Source organism: Hypoxylon trugodes (genome assembly GCF_022578975.1).
Source record: "Hypoxylon trugodes strain CBS 135444 unplaced genomic scaffold F4822scaffold_3, whole genome shotgun sequence".
In the NCBI taxonomy this organism is placed as follows: Eukaryota; Fungi; Ascomycota; class Sordariomycetes; order Xylariales; family Hypoxylaceae; genus Hypoxylon; species Hypoxylon trugodes.
In genome coordinates, this window is record NW_026250018.1 from 904,667 (window position 1) to 919,243 (window position 14,577).

At 46.5% G+C, this 14,577-nt stretch overlaps 2 protein-coding genes across 2 annotated transcripts; one reads left to right on the top strand and one right to left on the bottom strand.

Moving 5' to 3' along the window:
* Positions 1-1,155: 1,155 nt before the first annotated feature.
* On the bottom strand, positions 1,156-3,612 carry F4822DRAFT_162502 (uncharacterized protein). Its single transcript, XM_051453153.1, has 2 exons — positions 2,743-3,612; positions 1,156-2,671 (listed from the first exon to the last, which is right to left on the bottom strand). Exons 1-2 carry the CDS (start codon positions 3,475-3,477, stop codon positions 1,526-1,528), a joined length of 1,881 nt encoding a protein of 626 aa, XP_051316515.1. The 5' UTR covers positions 3,478-3,612; the 3' UTR covers positions 1,156-1,525.
* A 7,343-nt stretch (positions 3,613-10,955) lies between these two features.
* On the top strand, positions 10,956-14,548 carry F4822DRAFT_394330 (cyclin-like protein). The gene is made up of 5 exons (XM_051457349.1): positions 10,956-10,977; positions 11,152-11,464; positions 11,719-12,930; positions 12,990-13,529; positions 13,583-14,548. Exons 2-5 carry the CDS (start codon positions 11,453-11,455, stop codon positions 13,871-13,873), a joined length of 2,055 nt encoding a protein of 684 aa, XP_051316516.1. The 5' UTR covers positions 10,956-10,977; positions 11,152-11,452; the 3' UTR covers positions 13,874-14,548.
* The last annotated feature ends 29 nt before the right edge of the window (positions 14,549-14,577 follow it).

Consider the following 14,577-nt stretch of genomic DNA (forward strand, 5'->3'; position numbering starts at 1 on the left):
TTTAGAACTGGAGTTAATTATGGAGCTATCTGGGGCTTTTGGCGGCTTATTTTTAGTCTTTGAAATCCCAAATCGACGCCGCTTTAGTTAAGGTTTACAAACCCCAGTCTGAATATCTCCTTTTTTTATTTTACTATCGTGATGCGAGCCACGAACATTTCATATCCGGTCCGTTAGAAAAAAAAAAAAAATTATCATCCGTCGTATTATTGATGATGCCTGATGATTGACAAATTTCGGAATCATAGCCTAACCGGAGTTCGCGACGGCACATCATTATCTCCATTGCTTACTTACATTACATTACATTTCATGTGTGATTATGACCTACCTCGGTTTGCCCTAGCCCTCTTCTCCTACCTTAGAAGTGGTTTTATATCTCTACCTTATGCATTGACTTACATGTGTTGAGATCATCATACCCGTTAACCCGGATGGACTATGCGACGACACATCCACACGCACACAAATATACCCCCATATAAATTATTATGAACATCGTTTATATTTGTAGCTAGAGTTATTTTTTCATGATACCTAACATTTCATTCTCGCTAGCTAGCGATAGAGGCAAAAAAAAAAAAAAAAAAGGTCAAAGGAAAAGAGAAGAAGAAAACAGACAGAGACACACAATGCGAAAAGCTTCAAAAGCAAGTATCAACCGTCCAAAAAAAAGATATAAGAGAAGCAGGATAACAACCCCGTCTCAGCGCGCGCACACAATTTCCCACCTCCGTAATTGGGCTCCTAATCCAGCCCATTCTTGCGCCCTGTCATGTCAATGACGAATCGACAGTTTTGAGCACTTGAGCAGTGTTATCCCTCGAACCTCCCAAACAGAAACCTTGCGACACTCCGAATTTTTGTTCTCCTTGCCGCCGCCGTCCCGTCTTCTCCCATTTGAAAACACACTTGGAATTTTAGAATATCGTTTTCTTTTTTTCTTCTTTTCCAAAGCTCACTTCCTACTGTTCTTTCTTGAGCCAATGGGTTGGTCAAGCGGCTTGTAGCAAAGGTGGGCGACGTTGGGAACGACAATGTCGACAAGCAAGTATGATCCAACGCCAATTCGCAGATAACCCCTTCGCAAGATAATCGTTCCCGGCGTAAATATTTTCGATTAAAAAAAAAGGAGTGTAACAGCCTCGCGGCTCATATTAAGTACCTGTTCCCTTTACGCCTCTTCCGATTCCGATAGGAATAAAACTCCGACGAAGGGAAACAAGACAAGCATACCGCCACCCAACTCCCCGACCCCCCATATTTTCGCACCAGCGGAAACGTGCACACTACACCCATATGAGGGTGTATTCTATTGTAGAATTGTATAGCGTAATGTAGTGCGGTGTCTAGGACACATATGTATCCAGCCAGAGATGTTTCGGATAATCGAAACCAATAGATTCGAAGCTCAACACCCAAGAGCAGACGCAGTCAAGAGAGAGAAATACTCCCAATGGACCTACGGGTCATATGTGTTGCCGGGTTTCGATGCGCTGCCAAGCGTAGTCCCATGACGGGTGACCTACCGCTTTCGCTTCTTGTTTTTGTCACCTGCTACAGCGGGCGCCGCGATAGGAGCAGCAGGAAGGAGGGTAGGCGGCCCGGGAATTTCGGCTGTTTTGATGGGAACACCCATATGGCGGCCGTAGCGACCCTTTCGACCATTACCCTCGTCTTCGCTAATGCATTGGTCGGCGCTGAGGCCGGCATCGCGGCAACGACCACATGGCCGCTGTCGGTCGCATCCTTTCTTGCTCTTGCGACATCTTTGGCAACGCGGCTTGGTGGATAGATCGGGTTGATCGTCGTCTCCCGGCTGTCCCGGAGCAGTGGTAGCCGAGGCAATCGAAGGCTTTCGCGACTGATTTGGCAAAGACGCGGGCGACATTGGGACCATTGTGCTAGGAACAGCAGGTGCGTTTGCTTTCTTCGCCTTGGTAGTCTTAGGTGCTCTAGGGGCTTTGGTCTTAATGGGCTTCACCCCCGGCGCTTGCGATTTGCCGTTTTGTGGGGCCTTGGGCTTGGGCTCATTTGATTTCGTTTCCTTAACAGGACCATCTTCAATGCCATCTTCGTAGTCAGCGTCGTCGCCGCTAGCATCGGCGCTGTCGCGCGGTGGCATAAAATGGCTGTGTGTAGTCTGGTAGATCTTACGGTTGCCGCCAGCTAGGTCGAGCTTCTGGCGACGCTTTGGAGGAGGCAATTCACTTTCGCTTTCGCTGTCGGCATCACTAGTAGCACCCGTTGACGAAGCGATATCAGCTTTGCCGCTGAATGTATCATCTAATGTCGAGGCGGAAGTCCTGCCGTGAGATATGTTGGACATGTCGCCCAACCTCATTAGTTGGATGGCAACATCTTTATCTTCCTCGGACACACAGCTTCCTATGGTGGGATCAGGAGTTGGCAAGATGACACCATTGTTTGGATATCCGATACTGCCACGATGACGACGGGAGTCGCTCACCGGCGTCGCAAACATGCCTGCTTGGCCATATCCATTATTATAACTTTGTGGGGATTGGAGTGCTCGAGCATTTGAAAAAACGCTCTGCCCAGGATGTGCGAACGGGAAAGCCGGCCGCGGATGTTCGACTCGGCGAACAGGGGAGACAGAGGGATTGGAGGTGGCAGCGGGCATTTGAGGCGGCGCAAAAAGAGGCAATTCCTATAGGTAGTTTTTGTTTAGTATGGATGAGACAGTTTAGTTGTTGAACGCTGGGCGTCAAGTTGACTTACCGAGCTCTCAAACTTTGCGCGCTTTCGGCGACCACCTTCTACTATGTTTTCAACACTAATATCGGTGTTGCCGATTTGTTCCTTTGCTTTGCTTGATACAGAAGCAGGTGCGCCATCCCCACTACTGTAACCATTGATGCTATCGCTACGGTTATCGTAGTTCGCACCACGGTTTTTTGTAGAGCGCGAGCGACCTTTCTTCCCGACAGTAGGATTCGTGCTAGCAGACGCGCTACGCCTACCACGACCCCCGTTAGGAGATGGACTGCGCTTCCTGGAAGTCCTCGACGCAGGCCTTGAGATATGGTGCCCTGATGGTTGAGCACTATATTCGACTGGCCCCGGTGCGGGAAATCCATTTTGGCCAAAAGCGCCTGCGGGTGGAGGAGACTCCTCAATGACCCTTACATATACAACCATATTATTGCTGAAGTTCTCATATCGTGCGATGAGAGTATTACCCCGATCGTCCTCGAAACTGACACCTTGACTAACACCCTTGCCCCCATGGTAGAGACCATAGAAGTTTTTAACGGTCGAAATTATCGATTCCGTGTCATCGTGAGGGAATATTTGTACACGCAATGGGATTCGCGCACGGTATTGGGGGGATTCGGGAAAAAGAAGTTCGAATTGAACATGTTTCGGAGTTATGGGCTGTCGAGGTGAGGCACTCCCACTATTGGTGCCGGTAGAAGCGGATGGGTAATTGTCAATGGGCGAAGCAGACGCCATTCCGCCTGCTTCACGGATGGCTTGCGTGTGTAGAGCGATCTCGTCGGTTTGAGCGCAGCTAATGCTCAATTTGATGAAAAGCGCTCACTGCCGTCCGAATTCGGGCTGATTGCGGAAAAGGGGACCGAGTGGGATTTGGTCGGCCGCAAAACCCGATGACACTATTGCGATATAATATTGTTTATTCGAGTTCCCGCCTCTTGTGTTCGAATAGGATTACAAGTATTTGTAACCACGATATACGTATGGACAAGTATGGGCGAGGCGGTCAATGCCGATCGCAAGGAAGTGGAGGAAAAGTTGGATGAGCAGGAACAAGTCCCCAGAACTAAATAATCTCGAAGCAGGTTAGTTTGCGAATGATTAGAAGAGATGCTATATGGTAGAATAGTTTCGCATCTGTGTATGTAGTGGAGTTGACTGGGTGTCTCTCGTCCTGGCCAACTTTGGCTGCAGAGCGAAGAATCATGGACGACCAGAAGTGTCGAAAGTGGGCGACAACTGGGAAGGGTAGAACGGATAGATAGGGGTATAAATGAAGTGAATACTTGATCGCGTTAGGTGTCAATGCTAAAAAACCTTACAAAAGAGAAGAATGGATAGTGTTGTGTGCTCAGAGATGCACGAACTCGACCTTGAGGTTTAGAAGGCCCCCGATCGACCTGGACCGTCAAGGTGTCAGTGTCGGGAGACAGGATTCCAGTTGTTTTTGTGAAATCTAGTTGCAATATGGGTGACAGGGAGGATGGTGATGAAGTAGAAAAACTTACCAGAGTAGATGAGAGGATGTTGGATGGGATCTGGTCGAGAATTCGGGGATTTGTGAAAGAGGAGGTGGAAGAGAAGAGTGAGGTTTTGCAGCGTGAGTCCCCAAAAAAGCCCTTCCCACACAAGTTGCATGCCGACCACTAAGTAGGTACATTCAGGCCCCAGTCCAGGTAAGTCCAGGTATAATAGTAGGTAAATAGTAGGTATCGTAGGTACCTGCCTGATAATTTAGGCGACGGCGGGCGGGGGTGATGGCCCTGGAGAGAGGCCATGACCAGCGCATATCCGCACTATCCAATATCCAATACCGCTAAATGCCAGGTACATACCTGGCTAATAATGCCTGTAGGCTTCTTTTAGCGATGCACCAAGCCGAAGAGAACGGTGCCACTAATAAACTCAGAAGGGGGAAAATAACAGTCGAGCCGAAGTACCTTTAGCCAAGTCGCGAAGTACCTTGTCATCTATTCCATCCCATCCCATCATCATATCACCCATTTCTTACGAAGAATTTAAGACGTATAAATTTCTATTTGCTAATGTAAAAAACAATTATAATATATACCATAGAACCTTTATAGATAAGTCAAAAGTAAATTAATTCATGGGAACTGGCGTCGTTGTCCCCAATGTCTTTGGCATTCCTCCAGTTTCCAAAGTGCGCCGTTTAGAAAAAGGTACATCATATACAACTGTTAGGTACATGATCGACATCGAATGCGACTAGCTGACAGCCATAGTTTAATGTCCTCACACGACAAGGGCAGCATCGTACAAACCGCGCTTTTAGGTTTGTCAGTACATCTAATATAATAAATGTCTAACAATTCAGGAAAGACCAAAGTAAATTCAAATTTATTCATATACATTAAATGTATAAAGTAGAAATCAATTCTATATAAACGTAAAAATGGAAATGGGAGAAAACTTATCAATAACAACAATCATAACAAAAACATCAACAATAATAAATGTTAGTACTACCGACTATCTACATCTAAGTAGTGGTCATGTACCTGGTCGCAAACATCGGATGTATTATACAATAATTAGGAACCATACATATACATACATATACAATAACACCTCCTCTATACTGCTATTGGACGTGTCTGGTCCATACATGCAGTAGAGCGTCACATATCATCTTTTGCGATTCGTTGGCCCCGGCCGCGATACCTCTCTAAGGTAAGGATACCTACCTTCTTACCTCCTCTACAATACGCTATATATGTACCTCAGCGTATTGTGTAGGTAATACCCGCATAGGGAGTCCGATGGCGCCCTGCGCTGCGCTGCATTAGGTATACTAAGAACGAAGCGCCAGCTCGCATAAAAAGAGCTGTCAGGAGGCACTGAACTACTACTATTACTACATATGTAATGTACATGTGTATGTATGTAACTTCATCTATTCTCCTGCTCGTCTATTTTCTAATATAGAAAGAGACATAGGGAGTGCGACTGATTTGACTGAATGGACGACATACATACAAGATCTGGCCGATCCGATAGAGAAAAAAAATAACAAAAAGTCTCAGAACTTGACACAAATGTGTGAGCGCAAACAACGTAGCTCCTTGACCCTGAATTTGCGCATTGCGAGGAATCTCCTTACTTGCCTTGAAATCCCGTGGATGCACAGCCATTGATATTGCGCGCTTCCGGCAGGTCAGATACGTTCACGAGCCTGACTTGTCTAAGTAAGGTAAAAGCAGGTTACGGAATCACCCGGTCTTTTCTCGATCCAGGCACATATCCCTATATATACACGCGCGCGCATTCACACGTATACATACACAATACATCCACACTCGTAAACATACAGTCGCTCACACTAGCGCATTCGCGTGTGTCATCCTCCTTATTCCATCAGGGGATGCCCGTCAGATGGCAGCCACCGATCATATTGGCGTCTATTCAGCTTCGTTACCTACCTATTCCTGACGTACGCTTTTGCGCGAGTTGCGATTGACGCTGAATACCACTTAAATTGCTATGCGCCACCATGGGGAGAGGTGTCGCCAAGTCAGGGAGAGTAGATAAATGCCAAGTCTGAGGCTCGAGCTTAGATGAAGAGAACAAATCGAGGTTTTTGCGCATCATGTTGTACCATTTTTGTCATTAGGTATTATCAGAAGCGCAAACTCATCTTACTTGATTTTCCAATTCTATAAAAGGCTGCTTCGCAAAGGCGCAGCGCGGATAGATGGTAGAATCTAAACTGATAATCGATGTCAGGTGTCCAAGTTGGCGACCATGTACCAGCCCCGTATAGTTCGTGGTCGCAAACGAAGAGAGTCGTATGCGAGTTGAGGTGAGCAAAGCGGGCAGCTAAACTGTGTATCCGGCCAATGAGATGGATTCTTGGATGCGCCAGTTTTGGCTGGGACAGGGATTGGGGACCCTCTGAAAAGTTGTGCCCAGCAAAACTGGGTAGGGTACGTACGCAGTAGTGTAGATACATAGACTGACATGATGACCACTCGGAGGAGCCCCCAGACCCGTCTAGAGGATACTTAGAGGGTCTTTACGCAGTTGTGTGAGTGGGCGCGGGAGCGAAAAGCTGCATCTAGAATTCGCAATTCATCGCTGGCGAACGGGGACTAAAGAATGGGGAACGAGAGACACGCTGGTTGCAGACAAACAGGGCCCTTGATGGACGCCAAAAAGGTTGCCATCATCATATGCCATGGCCTGAATATGTCCTAGGTACAGTTTTAGTGTATGCATGTACTTTACTACTCCATGCCACGCTAGATAGAACAGAGGAATAAAAAAGAAAAGAGCACAAAAAGATTGGGATCCAGCCCCATGTCCCAGGGCTGTTTCTATGTTTAACCACTTCGGTATGAGTACGGTGCCTCGGTGCTAGAAATTGCGCAAGCAATCAGGATGCCGAATAAGCTAGAGCTATGTAGGTAAGTAAAGTACCTAATGGTAGTAGTGTATGTAATTATTGACGATATCTATTGTACCTGAGTCGAAGCGAGTGACACACAGTCTCACAGGTAGGGTTGGACAAATACCCACTAACAAGTGCCGGCTCTCGCGATAGGACCCATGAAAGTGGGATACCAAGTGGAAGAAATAGGAAAGGTTCCGCTATAATTCAACACGGAAAAGAATTGTATAGGTTTGGAAAAAGTAGTAGGTAGATAGAAAAAGTAGAAAGCATTGGAGCTCTTGGATTATCTGCGGTGGTATGCGCTGGCGACGAGTTTCATCCACTTGGATCGAATCAGACCCTGGGAATAACAGCAGTTTCTGACAAGCTCAGATCCTTTCGACCAAGCTGATAGACTACCCATTAGGCGCAACTTGCGGATCGCCCAACAACTTGGTTTCTCCACGCGCCACCTTCGCCTTGGTTGGCTGCTGACTATCGTTCGTAAACACCCGCGACTCTTTAATAAACCCGTTCGTTTGTTCGCCTAATCGAGTCAACTTCAAAACAAACAAACGGGAAAACTGAACAGGGTCGCGACCATCTTTCAGGTTTCACAAATATGTCCCTCCTTTCTTGATTCTTAGCCTAATAATAACATGAGAAAATCATCAATTTATTGAAGCAGCGCATCGGCGCAGAGTAGGCGCATACATGTCGTCTCTTCAATTTTGACATGGTACATTGAAGAACCTGGGTTAGTGCCCCCTTCTTTATCTTGACCGCTTATGTATGATAGATCGAACCACGAAGTGTCCAATGGACTGCCAACAATGTTAGCATCATGGTCTAATTTTTGCATGCTCGGTCTGGTTGATCTACACCGCACTTGATGAGATTTCTCTATCTGCGGTCTTTTTTTCCCGTCTGGTCCTGGCGACTCCGTTCTGCCTGTCCGTCTGACCTTAGGATGTCCCGCCGGAAACAGAAGGGGGAAAAAGGCGCCATCGAAAAAAGATCGACATCGGAGTTCGTCATATCGCGGCCGACTGCGACAGGTTACTTATTAGCCAAGCAAGAAAGCGAGTAATTTTTTTATCCAACCTCCGCATATCGCCACGATAATTATCTACGTTCTCCTATCTTTCCAATTAACTAGATAATAACCCTCAATAGAGAGGATAAAGCATCATTGGTAAATATAGCATAATTAAGTGTATATAATAGCCCTAACATTGGCTATCTAACCTCGGTATCCCCGTAATTACTAGCTAGGTATTTCATGTATGTGGCGTCGTACGCTTTTGCGACGCTTTGATTTGCTATCTTGGATGTCCTATCGAAGCGCATTTGCCTGCCGTTACTTGTCACTTTTTTATGTTTCCCGCCTTTCTATTATGTGTGATATCTACTCTTAGGGCTTAGTCACTTTCTGCCCAATGGAAAAACTATGCGACTTCGCTGCGGCTGTCATCTCACATTTGCTGCAACGGTTTGAGGGAGACGACATGATGCGCATGCATGTCACATCATTGAGGCGACGTAAGACGTCCTTCAAGAACTACCTAGACTCAATCCTTATGAAATTTTTTTCAGTTGCGATCCATGGTCACCATGGCGTTATGGCGCATACAAAATGGCAACCATCATCCCTTGATGACATTTCCGATATTTTAAGGAATCATCAAGGAATTAAGACAAGACGAGAGACTATTGCGGTTTAGTATCTTGCGCGAAAATCCAAGTTCCTGGTTCAGCTAAGACCGGACAAGCTACCTATTTGAAGAGAGGGGGTTCTTCCCTTCCATCCAACCAGAATTCGAATATGAGGTGTCGTATTCCAATAATGTGTGTTCCAGGCCATACCATCACATCCACAGCAAAAATCAATTAAATTGCTAAAGAAGCGCAAAGACAAAAAATCGTCGTGGCGCAAAGTGGACGACCACGATACTTTGCGCATGATTATTACCCATTAATCTGCATGAAAATACACCCATTAGTCGGTCGTAATAAGTCGCTAGTGCAGCCAACATTCTCTATGGCCATCCTATCCGGTGGAAGCCCATTTGCGCCACCTGGTGACATATGATTGAATGTGGAATATGATCTCTCCATAGCATTAGTAAGTTTTGCGGCAGATGAAAATTGTGTCGCATAGATGTATATGAACTCTCCGACACATTTAGGAGAGTAGTAATCCCTTGGGGGAGGATGTAGAGCTGATGCGCCGTCGTCAGCGCAGTAAGAACCTTGGAAATCACCAGCGAAATGGCGTCACGTGACTTCGGGTCAGATTCGTGATCTTGTTCCAAGATTCAACGCGACGAGCGCATCAAATTTGAATTAGACGATTAGTATGAGAAAGTGGAAATTAAGCTTGTCGCATGTAAATAGGATAATTTGGGACGGGTTATAAAATAATATGCAAGGTGTTGGAATATAAGATAAGATAAAAGAAACTAGTTATGAGTGATTTATTGAAAAGTTGAAATGGAATCTAATGGATGGGAGACGCGAAGCTGAGTGCTGCTACGTCATTGTTTGACGATGACGCATTGACCACTGACGATGAACCTTTTGAGATTCAGGTGGGGTAAAATGGAAAGTGAGAACAGGATATTTGGGGAACTTTGAGAATGATGCCTCAGGCGCTAAGACGTGTTTACTCACCTGCATGGTGGGGGCATTGACCGGATTATCTAAAGAACCGAATAGCCGGTTACGAAACTTTGTACGGGTCTAAGGTCTGTGCGCGTCGGCCATCCGCGTACATAAATTCGTAAATTGTTTCATAGTTCCACATTCTGCATGTGCCGACTCGATTTGGCCTGGGCAACGAGATGGAATTAAGACAAGGGTCAGGGTTATTATTATCCGTATCGCGATTTGTTTGTTTTGATTGTTCACCTCCACAGCCTTTTCCGAACTACGTACATTCATGCTGATTTCCTAATCGGGCCAGTAAAATGCTAACACTTTTGGTGGCCATCCAATCCGTGGATGGTTTCTGAAGCTGGATTACCCTGATTACTGGACAAGGTATACTGGGGTGCACTGCGCACACTACGTACACTGATCCACGGTCTTGGTTCATTATTGGTTCAATACTGCATTAGTGGTCATTCTGAGGCTGCTGTTTCTGCTTCTAGGAGAGAGGTTGGCTGCAGCCGTGGGGAATCCGTTCCAAAAAATCAACATCAACAATCAATCATCACCAGTCGGCATCAAAAACATCTGCTTTCCTCTTCCATTCCGACAAACTTGCCCATCACAATCTACAACCTCTTCATCCTTCCCCTCTTCTGCCTCTTCGCAGATATCAATAAAAAAATACCTTCTCTCTACTCTTCACAGCACTGAATTTGTTTTTTGATTGGCCCTGCAATTTTCCATCTCGTTGGGAGCTGAGACTTCTCTCTACATACGAAGTCGGCGATAATATTTTTTTGTCGTCAACTTTCTCGTCGCCGACTTTGTAACATTCTATAAATTGTCGCTAAATCTGTGACTACGACTTCTGCTTGACGTCGGTCCTGTTTTTTTCTTTTCTTCATTTCCTTGTTTTCTTTTATTTTGCTTGCGGGTTTCGCATTTTCAGAGGAAAAGGTTCCTTCATCGTCTGGGTCATCGTCGACAAGTTTCGATGGTTACCGCGGATCCGGCATAGGACGAGATCAAACCTTCATCGATCAGATAAATAATTGTCATCGTCACTCCGCATATTTCTCGTTGCCAGAGTCACCGGCGAACACCAGGAACAGATACATAAGTACTTAATTAAGTGCTTATATGCAAGCTAGAGAGGATCATCCCAGCATCGGTGTTGATTCCTAATATTCAAGGTACGTACCCCCTTTTGTTTATGCACGATCCACCGTACCATTGTACCCAATCATTGTACCTAGCAACGGCGCCAATGAACAAGCTCCAGTAAAAAAAAAGCTGGGTTTGACAGTTTAATTACCTTATTCATGTGCGACCAGCTCTACGGATGTACTTACATACATCAACAATAGACTGGGCAACATTTCAACATTTATCACTTACACCCACAACCACAACACCACACAAAGCATCCTAACTCACCTCACCTCATGTTCAATCCACTGACAGATTCACTAGAGATATCACTCTAGTTGCATGTTCTTAATTAGGAGTCACCTTGATTTATTAGTCTATTGACTGGTTGTCGACATAGTCCCTTAACTCCCTAATCTCTAGAGCTAGGGGTCTTGGACTAAAAGCTCTCCATCCCCTTTCCGTCGCGTCTCTAAATCACGCCTCTAGAGCATCGACTCTGCGTGTAATTCGCACATTATGGATGCTATGGTAAGCTTCATCCCATTCGAATTCTTTCCCCTGATTTACTACTCTATTTCTTTGTTGTTTTGCTTGATGTCCCGATACCCACAACACACTACAGCGCCACAGCTACAGCTGCCTTAACTAAGCCATTGTTTGCACTGTAATCGGCATAATGTCACCAATTATACTGTATTAACTCCTGACGACGTCGAACATTGTCTATCTATTGTTTAGCTGAGACATACCACTGGACAAAAGCTAACCTCTTCATCGAATAGCCTTACCGTCCCGGATTCGGGATTTCGAAGCGAGCCAACAACGAGAATATCCCCCCCGTTACCAACAGAGGACTCCACCATCGTCACAAGTCCACCGGCAACTTACTTGTTACCAAATCGGTCCTCGGTCTCTCTTCCAAGAACGTGATGGCGAACGAGTTGAACGGTCGAGCGAAGCCCACAACGACCTACGAGGGAAGCGCCCTAACAACAAGGAACAATGGTCTTTCCACGCAAGCTATTCTAGCAGGTCAGGAGAATAGAAGCCACGCTAGCACAAAAGAGGCGTTCTTGCAACCGGCGCAACGACCCCCGAAGAAATCACTTGTTCCTTCCGCGTCGATGCACCACCTTAGGGCAACAGCTAGTCAACAGCAATCACATGTCCAACTTATTTCTTCTCAATCACATCTGCAACCTCTCTCCCAACAACATCACGCCGAGAAACGCATCGCGCCTCTTAATGTCTACAGCGACCAACCTAAGAAAGACAACCTAGACGTCCCACAACGCCCTTTTAATAAGGCGGGTCGAGCCTCTACTGCCTCGAGTTACGATACTCAATCGCTAGACGACAGCGAGAATTGGGTTACAGTCCAACACGAATCCCACCCCGAAGCGAGTCTCGATCAATCTCAACACAGCGGTACCTCTATTTCTCTCCGAACCGAGGACGACGTAACCGAAGCTGTCTACTTGGACGCTGTAGAGGAGCTCAACGAGGAGCTTGCCGACGAAAAGTATCCCGCGCTTGTACCTGAGAGAAAGAAGTCCTACGATTCGGTGCTTTACTACTCTAAGGGCGCCCCTACCGAGTGGCATTCTCCCAGCATCGACTTCTCCGAGGAAGAACGTGATTCATCGAACGATCGCGCTGTCCAGCCAGTTCTGTCGAACCTTTCTCCACTACCGATTTACGAGGAGGACCAAGTCGACAATCAGGCCGACCTTTCGGATTACGAAGACGCCGATTACTACGACGATCAAGGCTACTCGACAGCTCATTCCTGCCGTGATAACACAACAGGTGGTGTGACTATGGTCGTCATGCCGCCTAAGTTGACAAGGAAGGGTATTGCGGAGATTGAGAATGCCAAACGTATCACCGTAGACAACAATAAAGGCGACGCGAGCCAAGCTGAGGAAGACAACGATATCAGTATGGTCACCGAGTATGGCGACGACATCTTTCAGTACATGAGAGAGATGGAGGTGAGAAAGCCTGGGTAGTAAAATTCTGTTGACATATTTGCTAATATTCTTTAACGTAGATGGATATGCTACCCAACCCCCATTACATGGACTCCCAAACGGACATCCAATGGTCGATGCGAGCTGTCCTCATGGACTGGGTTATCCAAGTTCATACTCGTTTCACACTTCTACCTGAGACTCTGTTCCTGGCTGTCAATTACATCGATCGCTTCCTTTCTGTCAAGGTCGTCTCGATTGGAAAGCTCCAGCTTGTTGGCGCTACAGCTCTTCTCCTCGCCGCCAAGTACGAGGAAATCAACTGTCCCTCTGTGCAGGAAGTTGTCTATATGGTGGACAACGGCTACACGCAGGAAGACATCCTCAAGGCTGAGCGCTTCATGCTCAGCATGCTTGATTTCCAGTTGGGTTGGCCTGGACCGATGAGCTTTTTGAGACGCACCAGCAAGGCGGACGATTATTGCAGTGAGATCCGAACTCTTGCTAAGTATCTCCTCGAGATTACTATCATGGACGAACGTTTTGTTGCTAGCCCTCCTAGCTACTTGGCCGCTGGTTCTCTATGCCTCGCCCGCTTAATGCTGGGCAAAGGCGGATGGGTAAGTCTTTTCTTCTACTATGACGTCTGTGCATATCTAACTCTGATTTTTAGACTCATGAGCATGTTCACTACTCCGGCTACACGTTCACCCAACTGAAACCCCTGGTTGTGGCTATGTTTGAGTGCTGCGAGATCGGCCGCGAGCATCACAGGGCTATCTTCGAGAAGTATTCTAGCAAGGCATTTAAGGGCGTCGCCTTGTTTGTCGAGGAGCAGGTAGCCATGGGTTTCAAGCTTCCCTTCCAGCAGGGTTTCCATCATCACCACATGCCTGCGGATTTGTTCGATGATATCTACCCGGCTACATCGACCTACGCCACTCCGGTCCCCCTCTACGGCTGAACAAAATCTCTGGAGTTGAATTCTTCATAACCACATCACACGCCGTTCCGCATCCCACTACGAACAACCGTAGATATTTGAGACGCTTATCGGTTGCCATTGGACGTTCTACTTTACATTCGACTCTACACCGGTTTACGCTGAGATACCCCCGTTGCCGTTTGTAGGCACGGCCTAATACTTAAAACTTCTACTAATCTGGCACCGATACGGCACCATCACTTACGATATTGCACGAGGCTCACGATATTCATGACACACTCGTCCTACTTGCGATGCATTTTCAATTCGTTCCACTTTGCTTTTCTTTTCGCGATGGAGTTTACGGCAATGTTTTCGCCCCAGTCGGCACTACACTGGCATGGCAAGCAAAATCAAGCATGAGTTCAGGCGTACGGACCCGGAAGGACAAGGCAGGGCGATAGGGCAGGCAGAGAGGCGAGGATTGCTATTTTTCCTATAATGACATTGCGAACAGTCAACTAAAACCGTCGTAATTTAATAAGGTCGTATGTCCCCCGAGAAACGAAAAAAGGTACTCTAGGTCCTACCTTAGGTACTGTTCGAGTATATAATTTGCTTGGAGGAGACGTTTCGACCACACTGGTCCGAGGCCTACAAAAGGACTTGCTACATAGAGCTTTAGATAAAAAAGTCTTCGTGATATTTCATTAATCTTGCCATTATTTTGCATTCATAAAGTG